The following is a 21,524-nucleotide window of genomic DNA, read 5'->3' on the forward strand; positions in this document are numbered from 1 at the left end:
CATGAAAAGATGCTCAACATCACTAATTATTAGAGAAATACAAATCAAAACTATAATGAGATATCACCTCACACTGGTCAGAATGGCCATCATCAAAAAATCTACAAACAATAATGCTTGAGAGGGTGTGGAGAAAACGGAACCCTCCTACACTGTTGGTGGGAATATAAACTGGTACGGTCACTGTGGAGAATGGTATGGAGGTTCCTTAAAAAACTAAAAATAGAACTACCATATGATCCAGCAATCCAACTCCTGGGCACATATCTGGAGAAAACCATAATTCAAAAAGTACATGCACCTCAATGTTCATTGCAGCATAATTTACAATAGCCAAGACCTGGAAGCAACCTAAATGTCCATCAACGGAGGAATGGATAAAGAAGATGTGGTACGTATATAGAATGGAATATTACTCAGCCATAAAATAGAATGAAATAGTGCCATTTGTAGCAACATGGATGGACCTAGAGATTGTCATACTGAGTGAAGTCAGTCAGACAGAGAAAGACAAATATCATACGATAACGCTTATATGTGGAATCTTAAAAAATGGTACAAATGAACTTATTTACAAGACAGAAACAGAGTCACAGATATAGAAAACAAACTCATGGTTACCAAGGGGGAAGTGGGGGGGAGGGATAAATTGGGAGACTGCGATTGACAGTACACACTACTATATATAAAATAGATAACTAATAAGGACCGACTATATAGCACAGGGAACTCTGCTCAACACTCTGTAATGACCTATATTGGAATAGAATCTAAAAAAGAGTGGATATATGTATATGTAAAACTCATTCACTTTGCTGTACAGCAAAACTAACGCAACACTGTAAATCAACTATACTCCAATAAAAATTAATTTTAAAAAATGCCTGGCCCTGTCTCTTTGTACATTTTCTACTAGGTTGTTTGTCCACTTTTCATTGATTTGTAAGAATTATTGAGATTTCATGATATTAACCCTTTTTTGGTTTTTTGGGTTACAAAAGCCTTCTCCTAGTTTATAACCTATCCCTAAAGTGTTGTTTTATGAACAGAAGTTCTGAAGATTCATATTAAGTCAAGTTTATTCACCATTTCTTTTATGTTAGTGCCTTTGGTATCTTGCTTATAAAATCCTTTTCTACACAGTCCAAGGTCCAAAAGATTTTCACCTATATTTTCTACTAAAAGTTAAATATAAATTTTATTATTTAAGTCCTTGATTGATTTGCAGTTGACTTTTGTCTACAGTGTGAGATAGGAACCCCATCTCTCTCTTTTTTTCATATGGACAACCATTTATTCCCTCCAGTTATTGAATAGTCTCTCCTTTTTCCACTGATCTGCCATACTACCACTGTCATAAAAGTTCCAGATATGCATGGATATGTTTCTGCACCTTCTATTTTATTCTACTGGTCAATTTGCTTATTACTGCAAATGATCACACTATGCTAACTAAAACAGCTTCATAAGTCTTAATATCTGGTAGAGCAAAACATTCAGAAATGTTTTGGCTATTTTCCACCCTTTAAGCTTCGATACAAATTTTAGGGTCAGGAAAGTTTGTGGAATTTTGATTGGATTTGCATCATGTATGTACATCAACATGAGGAAATCAGTTTTTATGATATTAAGTCTCCTGACCTATGATTATGGTATACCTTTACACTTTTCTTCAATGTTTTCCAATAAAGTTTCATAATTTTCCCCAAATCTTATCTTGAATTTATTTCTAGAAATGATATATTCTTGAATATTATTTTACATCTTCATTATTTTACATTTTATATTGTTGCTTGCTAGTGAAAAGAAATACAATGTCAATCTCTTTTTTCCAGGTTTACTGAGATATAATTGATATATAACATTGTGTAAGTTTAAAGTGGACAATGTGTTGATTTGATACACTTATATATCGATGAGTATCAACCTTAAATCCAGCTACCTTACTCAGCTCTTCTATTATTTCAAATAGTTTAATAATTTGTCTAATAATTTGTATATTACTGCAAATAATAAAAGTTTTCTTTCTGTTTTCCAATTCTCATGACTTTATTTTCCTTGTCTTAAGTTGACTAAGATCAACAATGTTGGGAAAAACTATTGAAAGCTGATTTCCTTGACTAGCTTCTTATTTTAAAGAAATGCTTCTCACGTTTCCCATTTAAAACGATATTTGCTGTAAACATTTATCAGGTTAAGGAAGTTTTCTTCTATTCCTAATTAAATTATGAATGTATACTGAGTCTTATTACAAGTGTTTCCATTAAATTATCATATGCTTTTTCTCCTTTAATATATTAATGTGTGAATTTATATTTACAGATTTTTTTCCAAAATTAAACCATCATTGTATTTTTAGGGAAAATCCAACTAGATCACGACCTTTTTTATAAACACAGTTGGATTCAACTTGCTAACATGTTGTTTAAGGTTTTACATCTATATTAATAAGTAATATGGATCATTTTCCTTTTTCATAGGTTTGGCCTACAATGGTCTAATTTTGTTATACTAGAGTATACAGAATTAATACTAGACTCAAAATAAATCAGGAAAATTCTCTCTTTGGGGGCACAGGAGGAGAGTTATAAATTTGACATAAAAGTTTGGTAGAACTAATCTGTAAAATCATCTAGGCTTGGTGTTTTCCTGGTGGAAGATTTTAAACTACTGCTTCAATTTCCTTAGTAATTATATAGGACAATTCAAGTTTTCTATTTATTCTTTTTTTTTTAGTTTTTTTTTTTTTGAGGTGGACCATTTTTTAAAGTCTTTATTGAATTTGTTACAATATTGCTTCTCTTTCATGTTTTGGTTTTTTGGCCGTGAGGCATGTGGGATCTTAGCTCCCCAACCAGGATTGAACCTGCACCCCCTGCATTGCAAGGCAAAGTCTTAACCACTGGCCTGCCAGGGAAGTCCCTTCTATTTATTCTTGAGACAATATTATGAAGCTGTATTTTTTGAGGAAAATATTTTTTATGAAAAGAAATTTTGTCCATTTTCGCTAAGTTTTCAGATTTATTAGTATACAGTTGGTGGTGGTATTCCCTTGCCTTTTTAATATTTATCCTTTTAATTTCTGCTTTATCTGTGCCTGTATTCCCTTTTTCCTATTAATACTATTTTTGTCTTCTCTATTTCTTTCTTATTTTTGCCAAAGATTTATCTATTTGTTGGTCTTTTCAAAGAATCAAATGTTGGTCTCATTGATCTTCTCTTTTCTACCTTTCCTTTCCATTTAATTTATTTTCACTCTTACTTTGTTTTATTTTTCCTACTACTTTATTTGGGTATATTCTGTTGGGATTTTTTCCTGAGATTTTACGTTGGATATGTAGTTCCTTTTTTAGCCTTTCTTCTTTTCTTTCTTTCTTTTTTTTTTTTTTTTTTGCGGTATGTGGGCCTCTCACTGTCGTGGCCTCTCCTGTTGCGGAGCACAGGCTCCGGACGTGCAGGCTCAGCGGCCATGGCTCACGGGCCCAGCCGCTATGCAGCATGTGGGATCTTCCCGGACCCGGGCACAAACCCGTGTCCCCTGCATCAGCAGGCGGACTCTCAACCACTGCGCCACCAGGGAAGCCCTTTTCTTCTTTTTTAATGTGAATACTCCAGGTGATAAGTTTCTGCTGAAACACACTTTTACTGCATCTCACAGGTTTTGATATGTTGTATTTTTATTACCATTCAGTTCTACAAATTAAAAATTTGTTCTCATTAGTATTTATTCTTTAACCCATGACTTATCTAGAAGCATGTGATTTAATTTCCAAATATATACAGATATTTAATCTTATTGGCATTGACTTTTAACTTAATTGTGTATTGTTAGATAACATAATCTGTGTGAAATTTATTGAGACTTGCTTTCTTCCTGGCCAGTTCAATTTTGGTAAATGTTCCTTCCACATGTGGTTAAGAAAAATGTATATTCTCTAATTGATGGATGCTTTTTTTTTTTTGTATACATGTCCACTAAAATAAGCTTGTTACCTGTGTTGTTAAAATACCCTTGTTTCTGTTTTCATTTGCTTTACATATCAATAATTGAGAGAAGTGCATTAAAATCTCCCACTATGATGGTGAATTTTCCAATTTCTCCATGTAATTTTGTCATTTTTGATGTATATTTTTGAGGTTATCTTATTAGTTGCATACATGTTTAAACTTATATATTTTGTTTGGATTGAACTTCTATTATTATAAAGTGACCTTCATTATCTCTAACGATGATTTGTTTGTGGCAAGGTATATTTAATTGATATTAATTCAGTTACTCAGGCTTTTTTTGGTTAGTGTTTGCCTGGTATGTTCTTTTCCATTCTTTTTCTTTCAATATTTGTGTCCTTATGCTTCAAATGTGCTTCTTGTAAATAGCACTTAGCTAGATTTTTAAAAAGTCAACCTGACCTTATGTCTTTTAACAGGTATTTCTTTTTTAAAAATATTATTTTTTCATGTTTATTTATTTTTATTTATTTATTTATTATTTTTGGCTGTGTTGGATCTTAGTGGCGGCATGCGGGATCTTTTGTTGTGGTACGTGGGCTTCTCTCTAGTTGTGGTGCGCAGGTTTTCTCTCTCTAGTTGTGGCACGTGGGCTCAGTAGTTGCGGGACGTGGGTTTAGATGCCCTGCAGCATGTGGGATTTTAGTCCCCCAACCAGTGATCAAACCCACATCCCCTGCATTTGAAGGTGGATTCTTTACCACTGCACCACCAGGGAAGTCCCTTAACAGGTATTTCTAACCCATTAACTTATTTGAAACTGTTTCTATCATTTAAGTTTGTTACTACAACTGTCTCACTCTTTGTATCTTTGTTAATCCTTTATTACTTTGAAAATCCATTGTCTACATCTTCCATTTTAGCCCCCTCTTGTGTACCCATGTTCTCTCTCCGTTCTCAACACTTGTCATGTGTATATTATCTCACATTTTAAGTCTGGGTTATTATGAATATACTTTCTCCTCTTCTTCTTTGGTCTTTTTCTCTTTTTTTGGACACCAACACACTTTACTAAGGTATGTGAAGACTCTCGGTACACATAGCTCTTGCAGTATCTACTGGATTTCTTTGACCTCCTATTTAATTACTTCTATCAAGTGTTTTAAATCTAGGATTTGTGTGGCAAACCTGAGGCCTTGTGTATTTGAAAATATTTTTATCATTCCCTTTCACTTGAATGACGATTTGGATGGATATAAAATTCTAAGTTTACAGTTGTTTTCCCTATAACACATTTAGAATTATTACTCCATTTACACTTGCATCCAATGTTGCTGCTGAAAAGTAAGATGTCAATGTGACTCTTGTTCTTTTTTATATGATATTGCTCTTTCTCTCTGGGAACATTTAGAATTTCCTCTTTGTTTTTGATGTTCTTAAATCTCATTATGTCTATTTTGTCAGTTTTTCCTTCTCTCTCCTATTTGGTAGTCTATCATCTATTTAGAGCTGAAGTCTTTCTTCTTTCTTTAATTCTGACGAATTATCTCTATTATTTTTTAAAAGATTTCCTTCTCCCTCTTTTTACTTTTTTTCCTGAGACTCCTATTATATGGATTTTGTAACTTTTACTTTCAATTCCTTATAGCTTTTCTTTATTTTTTCAATTTGTTTATCTTCACCTGTTCCCTTCTGTAAAGTTCTATTAAAGTCCCATAATCTGATCATCTAGTTTTTTTAATTCATTCTTCAGCTGCACCCATTTCACTACTTATCCTATATAACTGTATCTCTATTTTAACTATTATACCTAAATGGTTCTACCTGGTTTTGCTTTATCATTTCTTGCTTCATATTATTAACATCTTCCCTTATCTCCTGTAGCATGTTCATTTTGTTGACTTCTAAATTCTTGAACTGACTATTCTAAACTCTCCTAATGGTGTGTGAAATGTGGCCTGTTAGCTCATACTCCACAGGGAGTACTGGCTCCTCAGGAGGACAGACCAGAACCAGGCCTTCAGCCCCAGGAGCTCAAAATCCCTAGGCACCAAAGATCTGCCCCCACAAAGCAACTCCTCAGTTCAGGGTTTCAACCTTATCAAACTTCTCCTCCAAGGAGGAACAACCCAAGGAGGAGGCACTTCTAAAAGTATAACCCACCTGTCCTAGGGTGTGGAGGCCAACAGGTAAGTCAATGCCTAAATCCAATTCGCACCCATTTTCCTTAGCTTCTCTCTCATGCAGGGCCTCAGTGCTGCTCTGATTTTACTTTCTACTCCTGTGAGAGGACAGGCATCAGCGTCCCGAGGCAAAGGGGAACTTGGGTTGTTTTTGTCTTCCTATTTTACTTCCTTCCCTGGCTGTAACCTCACTCATCATACATGCCAGCTCAGAATATCCCCTTATCTTCCCAGGGGTTTTGCACACTATTCTCTGAATCCTGGTATCATGAGGTTTCTCTCTAAAGTTACTCTAGGTTTAATCTTCAGAGAACATGCAGAAGTCTGTGCTAATTCAGTACCTTGTCAGGAACCAGAGCCTCCTCCAGCTGGTCTTTCACTAGGTGGTTTTTGACATATAACCCAAACAGATTTAAAGAAATGAGTGACACTGCTACATCAAAATTCCTTCTACTTGTTTATAAGGTTCTCAGTGCTTACATCTATGAAAACTGAAAACAATAATACAATTGATGCTGAACACTGTCTCTCTCTAACATTAAGTAACATTCAATCATGGATGGATGGCTATTTGGGGGGAAATGTAGCCCTATCCATCCACTAAACAGATATTTTTCCAATACAATTTGACTTATGTTTGATAATTATTAACAATTATAATTACATTCCCTTGATCAATTATAAACAAATAATTAAAGTCACTCTTAAATAATTTTTAAAAATTTAGAGCCCTAGGGTCACGAGAAATAAAAACAAAAATATATATTTGAGCTGTTTTTTGCAAAATGAAACAAATGATAAGGTGATTAGTAAAAAGTCTTTCATGCAAAAATATATATTACATTGGGATAAATGCGGTGGAAGAAATGCAATACAAAAACAAATTCAAAGAAATGAACGAATAATCTAAAGTTTCTTTTTTAAAAAAATTTTTTAAATTTTATTTATTTTTTTATACAGCAGGTTCTTATTAGTTATCCATTTTATACTTATGAGTGTATATATGTCAATCCCAATCTCCCAATTCATCACACCACCCCCCTCCCTGCCACTTTCCCCCCTTGGTGTCCATATGTTTGTTCTCTATGTCTGTGTCTCTATTCCTGCACTGCAAACTGGTTCATCTGTACCATTTTTCTAGGTTCCACATATATGCGTTAATATACGATATTTGTTTTTCTCTTTCTGACTTACTTCACTCTGTATGACAGTCTCAAGACCCATCCACACCTCTACAAATGACCCAGTTTTGCTCCTTTTTATGGCTGAGTAATATTCCATTGCATATATGTGCCACATCTTCTTTATCCATTCATCTGTCAATGGGCATTTAGGTTGCTTCCATGACCTGGCTATTGTAAATAGTGCTGCAATGAACACTGGGGTGCATGTGTCTTTTTGAACTATGGTTTTCTCTGGGTATATGCCCAGTAGTGGGATTGCTGGGTCATATGGTAATTCTATTTTTAGTTTGTTAAGGAACCTCCATACTGTTCTCCATAGAGGCTGTATCAATTTACATTCCCACCAACGGTGCAAGAGGGTTCCCTTTTCTCCACACCCTCTCCAGCATTTGCTGTTTGTAGATTTTCTAATGATGGCCATTCTAATTGGTGATACCTCATCGTAGTTTTGATTTGCATTTCTCTAATAATTAGTGATGTTGAGCATCTTTTCATGTGCTTCCTGGCCATCTGTATGTCTTCTTTGGAGAAATGTCTATTTAGGTCTACTGCCCATTTTTTGATTGGATTGTTTGTTTTTTTGATATTGAGCTGCATGATCTGCTTATAAATTTTGGAGATTAATCCTTTGTCAGTTGCTTCATTTGCAAATATTTTCTCCCATTCTGAGGGTTGTCTTTTCGTCTTGTTTATGGTTTCCTTTACTGTGCAAAAGCTTTTAAGCTTCATTAGGACCCATTTGTTTATTTTTGTTTTTATTTCCATTTCTCTAGGAGGTGGGTCAAAAAGGATCTTGCTGTGATTTATGTCATGGAGTGTTCTGCCTATGTTTTCCTCTAAGAGTTTTATAGTGTCTGGCCTTACATTTAGGTCTTCAATCCATTTTGAGCTTATTTTTGTGTATGGTGTTAGGGAGTGTTCTAATTTCATTCCTTTACATGTAGCTGTCCAGTTTTCCCAGTACCACTTATTAAAGAGGCTGTCTTTTCTCCATTGTATATTCCTGCCTCCTTTATCAAAGATAAGGTGATCATATGTGTGTGGGTTTATCTCTGGGCTTTCTATCCTGTTCCATTGATGTATATTTCTGTTTTTGTGCCAGTATGATACTGTCTTGATTACTGTAGCTTTGTAGTATAGTCTGAAGTCCGGGATCCTGATTCCTCCAGCTCCATTTTTCTTTCTCAAGACTGCTTTGGCTCTTTGGGGTCTTTTGTGTCTCCATACAAATTTTAAGATTTTTGTGTCCTAGTTCTGTAAAAAATGCCATTGGTAATTTGATAGGGATTGCACTGAATCTGTAGATTGCTTTGGGTAGTATAGTCATTTTCACAATATTGATTCTTCCAATCCAAGAACATGGTATATCTCTCCATCTGTTTGTATCGTCTTTAATTTCTTTCAACAGTGTCTTATAGTTTTCTGCATACAGGTCCTTTGTCTCCCTAGGTAGGTTAATTCCTAGGTATTTTATTCTTTTTGTTGCAATGGTAAATGGGAGTGTTTCCTTAATTTCTCTTTCAGATTTTTCATCATTAGTATATAGGAATGCAAGATATTTCTGTGCATTAATTCTGTATCCTGCAACGTTACCAAATTCATTGATTAGCTCTAGTAGTTTTCTGGTGACATCTTTAGGATTCTCTATGTATAGTATCATGTCATCTGCAAACAGTGACAGTTTTACTTCTTCTTTTCCAATTTGTATTCCTTTTATTTCTTGTTCTTCTCTGATTGCTGTGGTTAGGACTTTGAAAACTATGTTGAATAATAGTGGCGAGAGTGGACATCCTTGCCTTGTTCCTGATCTTAGAGGAAATGCTTTCAGTTTTTCACCATTGAGAATGATGTTTGCTGTGCATTTGTCGTATATGGCCTTTATTACGTTGAGGTAGGTTCCCTCTACGCCCACTTTCTGGAGATTTTTTATCATAAATCGGTGTTGAATTTTGTCAAAAGCTTTTTCTGCATCTGTTGAGATGATCAAGTATGGTTTTTATCCTTCAATTTGTTAATATGGTGTATCACATTGATTGATATGCGTATATTGAAGAATCCTTGCATCCCTGGGATAAATCTCACTTGATCATGGTGTATGATCCTTTTAATGTGTTGTTGGATACTGTTTGCTAGTATTTTGTTGAGGATTTTTGCATCTATATTCATCACTGATATTGGTCTGTAATTTCCTTTTTTCACAGTATCTTTGTCTGGTTTTGGTATCAGGGTAATGGTGACCTCATAGAATGAGTTTGGGAGTGTTCCTTCCTCTGCAATTTTTTGGAAGAGTTTGAGAAGGATGGGTGTTAGCTCTTCTCTAAATGTTTGATAGAATTCACCTGTGAAGCCATCTGATCCCGGACTTTGCTTGCTGGAAGATTTTAAATCACAGTTTCAATTTCATTACTTGTGATTGGTCTGTCCATATTTTCTATTTCTTCCCGGTTCAGTCTTGGAAGGTTATACCTTTCTAAGAATTTGTCCATTTCTTCCAGGTTGTCCATTTTATTGGCATAGAGTTGCTTGTAGTAGTCTCTTGGGATGCTTTGCATTTCTGTGGTGTCTGTTGTAACCTCTCCTTTTTCACTTCTAATTTTATTGATTTGAGTCCTCTCCCTCCTTTTCTTGATGAGTCTGGCTAATGGTTTATCAATTTTGTTTATCTTCTCAAAGAACCAGCTTTTAGTTCTATTGATCTTTGCTATTGTGTTCTTTGTTTCTATTTCATTTATTTCTGCTCTGATCTTTATGATTTCTTTCCTTCTGCTAACTTTGGGTTTTGTTTGTTCTTCTTTCTCTAGTTCCTTGAGGTGTAAGGTTAGATTGTTTATTTGAGATTTTTGTTGTTTCTTGAGGTAGGCTTGTATTGCTATAAACTTCCCTCTTAGAACTGCTTTTGCTGCACACCATAGGTTTTGGATCGTGTTTTTGTTGTCATTTGTCTCTAGGTATTTTTTGATTTCCTCTTTGATTTCTTCAGTGATCTCTTGGTTATTTAGTAACGCATTGTTTAGCCTCCATGTGTTTGTATTTTTTACATTTTTTTCCCTGTAACTGATTTCTAATCTCATAGCGTTGTGGTCAGAAAAGATGCTTGATATGATTTCAATTTTCTTAAATTTACTGAGGCTTGATTTGTAACCCAAGATGTGATCTAACCTGGAGAATGTTCCATGTGCACTTGAGAAGAAACTGTAATCTTCCATTTCTGGATGCAATGTCCTATAAATATCAATTAAATCTATCTGGTCTATTGTGTCATTTAAAGGTAGTATTTACTTATTAATTTTCTGTTTCGATGATCTGTCCATTGGTGTATGTGAGGTGTCAAAAGTCCCCCGCTATTACTGTGTTACTGTCGATTTCCTCTTTTATACCTGTTAGCAGTTGCCTTATGTATAGAGGTGCTCCTATGTTGGGTGCATATATATTTATAATTGTTATATCTTCTTCTTGGATTGATCCCTTGATCATTATGTAGTGTCCTTCCTTTTCTCTTGTAACATTCTTTATTTTAAAGTCTATTTTACCTGATATGAGTATTGCTACTCCAGCTTTCTTTTGACTTCCATTTTCCTGGAATATCTTTTTCCATCCCCTCACGTTCAGTCTGCATGTGTCCCTAGGTCTGAAGTGGGTCTCTTGTAGATAGCATATATATGGGTCTTGTTTTTGTATCCATTTAGCGAGCCTGTGGTTTTTACTTTGTGTGTGCCCTCCAAGAGTGGAGTCTCTGTTTCCCCCAGGGAAAAGTCCTGCAATCGAATCCCACTAGCCTTCAGAGTCTGATTCTCTATGAATTCCTCCTCCCGTTGCCAGACCTCCAGGTTGGGAAGCCTGACGTGGGGCTCAGAACCTTCACTCCAGTGGGTGGCCTTCTGTGGTATAAGTGTTCTCCAGTTTGTGATTTGATTTTATTGTGATTGTGCCCCTCTTACCGTCTTATTGTGGTTTTTCTTTTGTCTTTGTATGTGGGGTATCTTTTTTGGTGAGTTCCAGTGCCTTCCTGTTGAAGATTGTTCAGCAGTTAGTTGTGATTTTGATGCTCTCGCAAGAGGGAGTGAGTGCACATCCTTCTATTCTGCCATCTTGAACCTATCTCTCAACTGCATTTCTAAACACTTCAGTTCCTGGCTGTGCCTCCCTGGGAGGATCCTGAGCAAACCCAGGTCCTGTCCACATGGATGTAGCCCCAGGTTGTCCTGAAGCCCAAATCCCAGCAAGTCCTATGGAGACTGAACTCCTGTTGCAAGGATGCTGGCCCTTCGAGTCCCAAAGCTGAGGACCTGGTGGTGCTTGAGGAGACAGAACTCTAAAGTTTCTGTTAAAGGATAATTTGTTCATAAATTTTTTAAATTGGATGAGATGGAGGTGTTATATATGTAAAAAAAGTTATTTTTAATTACCAACATTTACAATACATAGGAAATTATATCCCTTGTAATTATTTACATTTATGATGAAAAACTTTTAAGCTCAACCTAAAAATATCTGAAGAGATTCGTTACTTTTCAGTCTTTCTGAAATTATTCAAGCACAGACGTTTGAATATACTGTTTCAAAAAGTACCTCATTCTTCTTCCAATCTACAAAACCAGTAAGTCTTCGATACTTTTGTCTTACCCCATTTTCCTCATCACCTGAAAAAGTTTTTATTCCTTTTACTCTTTTATCTAACATTTCTTCTTAGTTGAAAAATTGTGTTGATTGTCTTTCTAATGTCTATTTCTCTCCTCTCCTCTGTTCCGTTCTCACTGCCCTCGTTCCAATCTTTATTATCTCACCTGAGTCCTATTTCAGTTCTCCAACTTTACTTGCCACTCTGCAAACCATATCACACATACCGTTGCCAGATTATTCTTCCTGAAGTTCTGTCTGCCCTGGCCAGCAATACATCCACCAACCCACTAACTGACAGAGTTGACCTGTGAAGAATCTTAGACACTTGCTACTTGTTCCCAACCTGCTCCAATGCCTATCCTGTTCTATCTCCCCATTAAGATCCTGTTTCTGCCCTTCAGCCATGATCCGTGCATAAGGATCCCTCAAATTTATTCCTAGGGCCCTTCTGGCTTCACACTATTTCAGCCAGGATACTGCATTAGAAGAGGAGCTCCCCCCTCAGAATATCCCACAGACCCCATCCAAGTCCACTCAAATCACTCCACAAGGGTTGAAGGGACAAAGCAGAAAACAAAACTCACATAAGTTCAGCTATGATCTGGTACTTCAGTGCCTTTCAGTAGCAATCCATTGTCAAATAAGTCAAATACAAAGTCTTCTCTATGTAGGCCAAGGTCTAGAGCAAAATAGCCCTAATCTGCCTTTACAGCTTAATTTCCCACTACTTCCCTACATGTCTTCTATGATTCTAAAAAACCAGAACTACTAATATACTTCATTTTTTCTTTCTCTATATCTTTGTAAAGTTCTTTCTATCTAGAATCCCCTGCCTTCTTACTATGACTCCAACTTTAATTGCTACTTTTACCCATTCATTTAGAGTCAGATCACATATTACCTTCACTTTAAGTGGTTTTTGTAACCCCCTAAAGGGAATAATAGCTCTCTTCTTAAAAACCTAATAGTACTACTACTATACTATATAAATACATGTTTTATATATTAAATATAATATATATTTAATATACATTAATAAGTACAAATATGTTATAAATATATAATACATATTTTATAGGATATATATTTTATACAGTATATTTTATATATATATATATATATATATATATATATATAATATGTATACACACACACACATCATATACTCATTCTCTGCCTGTGTTTTTGTTTTAAACTTTCCACTATGCTTTGGGCAACCTGTAGGAAGGGACTACGCCAGACTCATCCTTGTGTCCTCCACAGCACATAGTAGTTATTCAATAAATATTTGTTTGAATTATTAAGTATATATCAATCACTGAATTTTGAGTAAATGCCCAAGGTTCCTGGTTCATGAGCTTCCAAACATAATTCTTATTTATTAAAAAACCTTCATTAAAGAGGGCTTTCAAAGCGTATTCATATACGTAAGATAATTCAGAATTTAAGAATAAGTAAATATATCAATAGTAAAATAAAGGTAAGAGACTTAATATATTTAGGAAGAAAATATGCAGTAGGAAAAAAAATAGTTAGGTATTAGAATAATTACCAATAATTAGTTAGGTATCAGAAAATTCCAATTCTTTTACATAGAGTGTACAGGCTAAAGGTTAAAAGCTAATGACCAAAGCCTAAATAACAGTTTGTGAATTAGTGAACAAGGACCCTGTTCACACATAGGAAAGAGTGTTCTGAAGTTAGACCCTACAGTTCATTACAAGAGCATTTGTAAAGTGTGACTAAAAAGCAAAGTACACTGTAATTTGTGGTAAATCACTCAATGGGAGAGACTGTGTTTTATTCATCTTTGTACCCACATAGTGCCCAATGAATTAAAATCAAAAGACACTTGTTAAAATCAACATAGACGTTTAAATGACTGTTGTCCCATTTAAAATAAGCCACCCTGCAAGACTGACACACTATAATAATAATTTCCTTCCGTCAAAGAGCTTGCAATTGTTCCCCACTATCTATGGCAGGAAGTTAAAACTCTTTAGCCTGGGATTCAAGTGCCCTCACAATTTTCTTTCCTTTTCTAAAGTCTTATTTCCCACTTCTTTCCTTCAGGCATCTTATTTGTCAGTCAAATTGAACAACTGATTTCACACTTGCTTGCCTCTGTATCTCTCTGTTCATCTGGCAATTTCTTATGTCATTTATCATTTTCTTCCTTGCTTTGTATCTTATACATAGTTTGTTTTCCTTATTATATTATAAGTTCCTCATGTCAGAGACTAGGTCCTATATGTCTTTAACTATATTTTATTACCTAGCACAGGGCCTGGCACATGGTAGGCACACACACAAAGAATCTGTTGAAGGAATTACTGAATAATACCAGTAGAGCTCAACTGCGGAAACTACTTTTTGACAAGCCGTAAAAGAAAAATGCTTTTGTTAATTTATGACAGAGTTCTTAAATATAAGCAGGCATTAAAAATACTGGGGAAACTTGTTAAGTATGCAAATTCTTGGTGTTAGTTGTTACCAGGGGACTTAATACCAAGGGGCAACCATAACTATCTAATAAGGAATGAAGTCCTGAACCACTGCTGAGAATGAAAAGGGCAAAAAAGAAGAAAAGGATAAAGAGGATAACAGGCACACTCTTGGCAGTGGGAGTCATCATCAAACTCTTCCTCTGTAGTAAAGTCATTATTGGCTGTTTTTCCTTGTATCTGATCTTTGACTTTTTTTTTTAAAATACCTGGGTTTTTGTTTTGTTTTTTATAAATTTATTTATTTATTTATTTTAGGTTGTGTTGGGTCTTCGTTGCTGTGCACAGTCTTTCTCTAGTTGCAGCGAGCGGGGGCTACTCTTTGTTGTGGTGCGCGGGCTTCTCACTGCGGTGGCTCCTCTTGTTGCAGAGCATGGGCTCTAGGTGTGCAGGCTTCAGTAGTTGTGGCACACGGGCTCAGTAGTTGTGGCACATGGGCTTAGTTGCTGCACAGCACGTGGGATCTTCCCGGACCAGGGCTCGAACCCGTGTCCCCTGCATTGGTAGGCAGATTCTCAACCACTGCACCACCAGGGAAGTCCCGATCTTTGACTTTTTAAATCAGGATGACAATATCTGTTTAAGACCCATTCACTTAAATGTATATAGCGAAGCAATGATTATTTTTCTCAGAATACTTTTCAGATATGTACTGTATTTCAAAATGCACAATATATAGGTAAACCATAGAAACTTTATCCAATAAAGCTCTTTGAAAAGAATGTTACTATTTGTTCGGTATTGGAAGATCAGTTCTGCTTATAAAGCAGTAAGGCACTGAGAGAACTAATGTGTTCTCTTTAGATTATTTCAAACAGGATATGAATTACAGGAAGCAAGACCTCAAGTGGTTAAGAAGAAAAGAGTTTTGCCTTTCAGAAGTTTACAAAATGCCAGTATTCTAAACTTCATACACTGAACTCCTTAGGATAGTCTGATATAGTACACACTATCTGTCACTTCTCTATCCATTTGGCAAAGACTACATAGAGACAAATGTTACAGAGGCTCAAAAATGGAGACTTCTGGAAAAATGACCAAAGCCAGAAATAAAGTTGTACTAATTAGAAAACAAATAATTAAATGGCCAAACCCGAATGTTGTGTGATGCTGAAAAGAGATAGATTTCTAAAGCATACCATCTGTTTTACAGTTTTTATTTTGCTGTACTGCAAATCTACTCAGTAGTTTTGCAATGATCTAGCTGCTAACTCATTTGCACAATTACTTTAGGCCAGAAATACTTATTGCACAGAATCATTTGAGAGTTCAACACATTCACAGAAGAGGGCAGATATAAACCATTTTTGAGTGAAGACAATTTCTTTAGTCCTTAAAGAAAATGTTATTCAAAAAAAATGATTAGAAATTGCCAAAAGAAAATCAGAATGCTATCACTATAAATTTATGGTATCTAAACCTATCTAGGCCTTCAGGGTCACCATCAACCCCTCTGTTGGCCATTCTAATGAAAACTCATTCTCATCTTGACCCCTCGGCAGCATTTACCTGGGAGCTGACTGCTCCTGCTTTCTCAAACACTCTTCTCACTTAACTTCCTTGGTACCACCCTCCTGACTTTCCTTCTTCCTCATCAGCTATTCCTTTTCACCCTCCACTGCTAGCTTCTCCTCTTCTAAATGTTGTAGTGTTTAAGGCAGGGTGCTAAGGCCTCTTGTCCTTTCTATCTGTATTTTCTTCCTAACTTATCTCTTCAGCCCAATGGCTTTACATGGCATCTATATACTCAGGATTCACAGATTTATATCTCCAGCTCATTCTTCTCGAGTTCCAGGCTCATACATTCAATGATCTATTTGAAATCTCCACTTGAATGCTACATAGGCATCTCAAATTTAGCATGTTTCATATGGAACTCTTGACTCACCACTCTTCCCCAGAAAAAAAAAAATCTATTTCTCCTACAGTCTTCCACATCTCAGCAAACGGCACTACCATCCAACCAGCTGTTAAAGCAAAATCTAAAAATCATCCTGATACCTCCCTTATCCTTATCTCTTATCTGATCCATCACCAAGCCCTATCAAATATACCTAAAAAATATATTACATTTATTTCTCTTCAACTCTATTGCTACCACCCTGTCCAAGCCACCATCATCTCTCAACATTACTACTGCATTATAAGCATATCATGTATCTGCAGTACCTAACACAGTGTCTAGCAAGTCATAGATGTAAAATAACTTTCTGCATAGATAAATATTACTTAGCAATATTCCTATGTCTCTAAGACAATCTCTAATTTCCATTCTCAGACATTTTCTGACATACCTACAGATATTCATTTACTGAATCATCTACTCATCCAGCAATTATTTATTATTGTATTAATTGGTATTAGGTTTAACTGCATATTTCACAGTATCTCAAAGATGACAGACATTTGTCTCCTGCTCATATAAAAACGTCTGGAGGTAGGCAGTCAAGGGCTGGCATAGCAGCTCTATATGCTAAGAGCCCTGGTTCCTTGCATCTTGTTGCTCTGCTATCCCGTTTATAAATTCCACTCTATGATCTAATATGGCTACTTAAACTCCACCCATCACAGCTGCATTTCAGTCACTAGGGAAGAAGATGGATGTGAGGAAGGCCATACCCCCTCCATTTAAGGACACTTCCCAGAAATTGCTCCTACCTCCACTTAGATCTCATTGACCAGCACCATAACTAGCAACGATGGGGAAGAACTAGCAAAGAAGACAAGATAGCAATGTTACCAGCTAAAAGCCAGGATCCTCATTTCCACAGAAGAAAGAGAAAATAAATACTGAGAGGTAGTAGTATCCTCTTCCAAAGTTCCTGTTGTGACCAGGTAATGTTCTGGGTACAGGGATACAAAGACCAGTAAGACATAGGGTCACAAGGGCTTCCCTGGTGGCGCAGTGGTTGAGAGTCCGCCTGCCGATGCAGGGGACTCCGGTTCGTGCCCCGGTCCGGGAAGATCCCACAGACCGCGGAGCGGCTGGGCCCGTGAGCCATGGCCGCTGAGCCTGCGCGTCCGGAGCCTGTGCTCCGCAACGGGAGAGGCCACAACAGTGAGAGGCTCGCGTACCACACACACAAAAAAAAGACATAGGGTCACTGCTCAAGACATTAGTCCAATGGGGGAAAGCAATATGTAAATGAATAATTACTCAAGATTTCAAGCCAGGCAACAGACACTGTTAGAAGACCTTGGCTTTTCTGAATCCCTGAAGATTCCTTGCATCCAAAGAGTTGAAAGAGAAGTAGATGGTTCCAGTGCTTTACGTCACTAAACTATACAGACTGCTTCAATATTCCACAGCTTTAATAATGGACATTTCTCAGCTCTATTTTACTGGATTTGATACAAAACAAAAGTTCATTTAAACCTCTATAAACATATATAAACAACTGTGGTAGTAATTTTAACAGTTTGAAAATACCCATTTCAGAAATGTGGCAACACTCAATAATTTTTTTAACTTGTCAGAAGATGAAACTAAATGACTGTTTTAAGAAGACTATATATAAACTACAAGGCCAGATGAGAAGAAATAAGCAATGACAGCATGCCAAAAAGAAAAAAAAGAAGTAATACTGTAACTTACCGTTAACCACTGGTTATCTAGTAGTTCCTTAGCTGTGATTCTATGAGCAGGATCTACTTTCATAAGTTGTTTCAAAACACTTTTAGCTGCAAATAAGGGAAAAATCCTGAAAGTCTTATTTATCTCAACTATAATTAGTACCACACATTTTCCAGTTTATTTAGGATTAGGTCTGTATGATATGAAGGAAACTTCTCAGTTATAAAATAAGTATCATCAGTACCAATGGCTAGTATTAAATAAAGTTTAAGGCCTAAAGTGAGGTTTTATTGCCTGGGTTACCTGGTTTATGGTCTATAGTAAAAAATTAGCTAGATAATCAGCAAATTTCCTCTTCAATTTTTATTATGCATTTTCTGTTTTTGCTGCAAGTTTCAACTATAACAAGCACAGTGAAGATATCACTATTACCACAAGTAAATAGTGTATTTCTACAAGTAAATTTAATGACTAACCAGAGATCTAAAGTATCTGAGTTACTGGCTGCCTTTCTTATATTATGTATACTTGCTTTAGTAAATAATAACAAATCTATACTTACCAGAATCACTTATGGAATCCCAGACTGAACCTTTAAAATGTAGTTCTCCCTTTCTTATTAACTCAAAAAGCTTCTCTTCTGAGCTTGCCATAAAGGGTGCTTCTCCACATAATCTACAACAAAGACAGTCGTTTTGTTAAGATTTTTTAAAAAATAATCAGAATGAGGCTATTAAAAATTAAGTTTCCACAGGACTTGGAAGTAGTGGTGCTTCATATTTAAATAAAGGAGAGAAAGAGGTGGGAACTTCTCTGGATGTAGAAATGGAAGCGAAGGGCTTTTGCAAGATCTGTGCTAGGCTCTTGTATACATTGGAACTTCCACATTTGCAAATGACCCAAAGCTCTTCCAGGTGGGGAAACACTAAAGGGTTAAAATACAGAAAGGTGTGTGAGTTTAAGTGCACAGTAATAGTGGTGGATGATAGAGGAGAAACACTTCAACGTGAGCAAAGGTAAGGTAACACCTTAAGGTACATAATTCACATTGGACTTACAGAAAGATATACAGAGTTATCAGAGTCTAACGAGAGTTATCAGACTCTAATGACCATGTAAGAGTTTTACCTGTGGTAAAATGCTACACGAATGTTAGTGATAGTAAGAATGACCCTGGGGTCTACAGGCTCTGAGTCAAAACCAAAAATCCATTAAAATGGCCACAACTCTTCAAAAATGATACATAAAATGAAGAAAATCTGAATGAGGAAAATCAGTCTGGAAGGGTGAAAGCTGAGTATATGTAACAACCAATATCAGTAAAGCCATGTGTATACAGTAAACATGGGCTTATTTGTAGATTCTGTAGTACGGGGACTATGAGTCTTTAGAACCTTTTAAAGGAAGCACCGTGCTATACTTTACAAAGAGCATGGCAAGCCTATGCTTCAACAGGTGATCTAGTCCAAAACTACAAGAACATGCTTAAAAGTCGCAAACGTTAGCCATCATCTTTATCATCAACCCCAACATCTGAGGGCAACCCTGTAGACAACAACCAGATTTTCCCAATGACAACCACAGAGAAGTTGGACCTGGACTCATCACAGAGGCAACTCTAACTCTGTATGTCTATTCTTCAACTCTCAGGATTATACTTTTCCACTTTATTATGGAAACAGTAAAACGGCAGAATTCCATTACACTTCCCAAATGCTGGTCTATTATGTACATAAGTATAATGTATAATGATCTCCAGGTCTCTTAACAGATTTTTACTGATTTTTGTTTTTAGTCATATTTTTCTTAAAGTTCTTTAAAAACCTTTCCCATGAATATTTTTTGAATAAGTCTAAATTTGGTAAATATCTTACATGACAATGATTTTCTGGAGGGGGAGGGGGAGAGCTGTTCTCATCCTAGTAATTTATCAAACTAGGCTGGATAACACAGCTTTTCATTTACCAACAGGTTCTTGTTAAATGATAAATATTTATTAAATTGTTCTGCAAACTCTCATTTTAATACTTTTTATTTCTCCAGCTCATTCTGACCCTCCTCTCTCTGATCTTACTTGCCTTACTACTGTTTAGTTTTAAAATGCAATAAAAAAAAAGCCAAAAAAGATGGTCTTATGGACAATTACAATCTATTATAGCAAGTACAGGCCAGCAAAAGCCTGGCTCATTGAGTCTGTTAACAACCAGTGATATGCACATTCACCAATTTCTTAGCTGCTCCCACACTGCCTGACTAGCATGCAACTATATAGCTCAAGGGCTACATTTTAAAAATTCCACTTTTTTCTGTCCTTTACAATTTTATTCACACAAAATGTATCTAATGGTTGGTCAATCAGCAGCGTATGAAATTTTATGACAGCAATTTTCTGCACATCCAGAAAAGGGAATCCAAGACATGAAAAATGCCTCTTAAAGCCTTCCGATTATTTTGCTTCATAGGAATCAAAACAGCAAAAGATAGTGCCCATAAAGAGTATTTATGTCAATTTCACCTTGAGAAAGTATGTTATCATTGTCCAATTAAGTAGCAATGAAACAGGGGTAACCGATAAACAAGAAAATAACCCCCCTGGAGAAGGTAACATGTTTGCGCCCTTGTTGAAGGAAATTATCTGTAAGACCACTGGGCTCAGGCAGATTAATGAATAGGCACTGATTAGCTGAGCAAGAGTCTACTGTGAAGAAAAAAATATGTCATTATTATGATACGCAGTCACACTCAGAAGCAGAAAAATTAAAATTACATCTTTAAGTAGGAGAAAAAAATTTAAGGTATGTAATACACTATCACTTCCCTTAACACCAAATTCAAACTAAGAAGGCAGCAAATACCACATGAATGGTGCAATAATAGTTCACATGTATTATGTTTGACTTGTGTTGTCCAGAAAGTCGTAAGAGTATAAAACACTAATTTTAAATAGTTGTATTTTTAATTTAAAACTAAGGCTCAGAATTTTAATATGATTCTAATCAGCACAGAACAATGATCAAAAACTTTGTGAATACATTTATACTTTATGCAATCTAAGCAGTGACATGTCAGCTATCTGAGTTACAACTACGATCACAACATCCAATTTCTACTGCCCGTGTATTCCATTTCACAGAACTGTGAAAATATAACTACTGTGATGTCAATATTTAGAAACGATCTGGAAGAGGTAGTGCACAGTGAAATCTTCAATATGACCATAAAACTCACGTTGCATCAACATAAAAATGTTCATATTCACCAACAGGCAGAACAGTGACCACTAACTTTGCAGAACATCTCTTAGACAATTCACTTTAATTCAATTTAACAAACAAATATTGAGCACTGACTACATGTCTACTATTGTACCAGATACCAGGGATGCAAAGATGAATCATATCTCTGTCCTTCATGGAATTTAGAGTAAGAAAAACAGGTACAATACACATAATACAATAATTATATTCCATTATAATCTAGCTTTTAAAAGTGCAATGAGAACACAGAAAAG

General features: G+C 35.8%; 1 protein-coding gene across 1 annotated transcript in view; it reads right to left on the reverse strand.

Annotated features, from left to right (window-relative positions):
- Positions 1-21,524, reverse strand: part of STK33 (serine/threonine kinase 33) — a 74,325-nt gene that overhangs the window by 23,914 nt on the left and 28,887 nt on the right. The window contains exons 9-10 of the mRNA XM_060017308.1: positions 18,576-18,688; positions 18,035-18,120 (exon numbers count right to left, since the gene is read on the reverse strand). Coding sequence (XP_059873291.1) covers positions 18,035-18,120; positions 18,576-18,688 — 199 coding nt within the window. The remainder of the gene's footprint in view (positions 1-18,034; positions 18,121-18,575; positions 18,689-21,524) is intronic.

The sequence above is a fragment of the Delphinus delphis genome, chromosome 8 (assembly GCF_949987515.2).
Source record: "Delphinus delphis chromosome 8, mDelDel1.2, whole genome shotgun sequence".
Classification (NCBI taxonomy): Eukaryota; Metazoa; Chordata; class Mammalia; order Artiodactyla; family Delphinidae; genus Delphinus; species Delphinus delphis.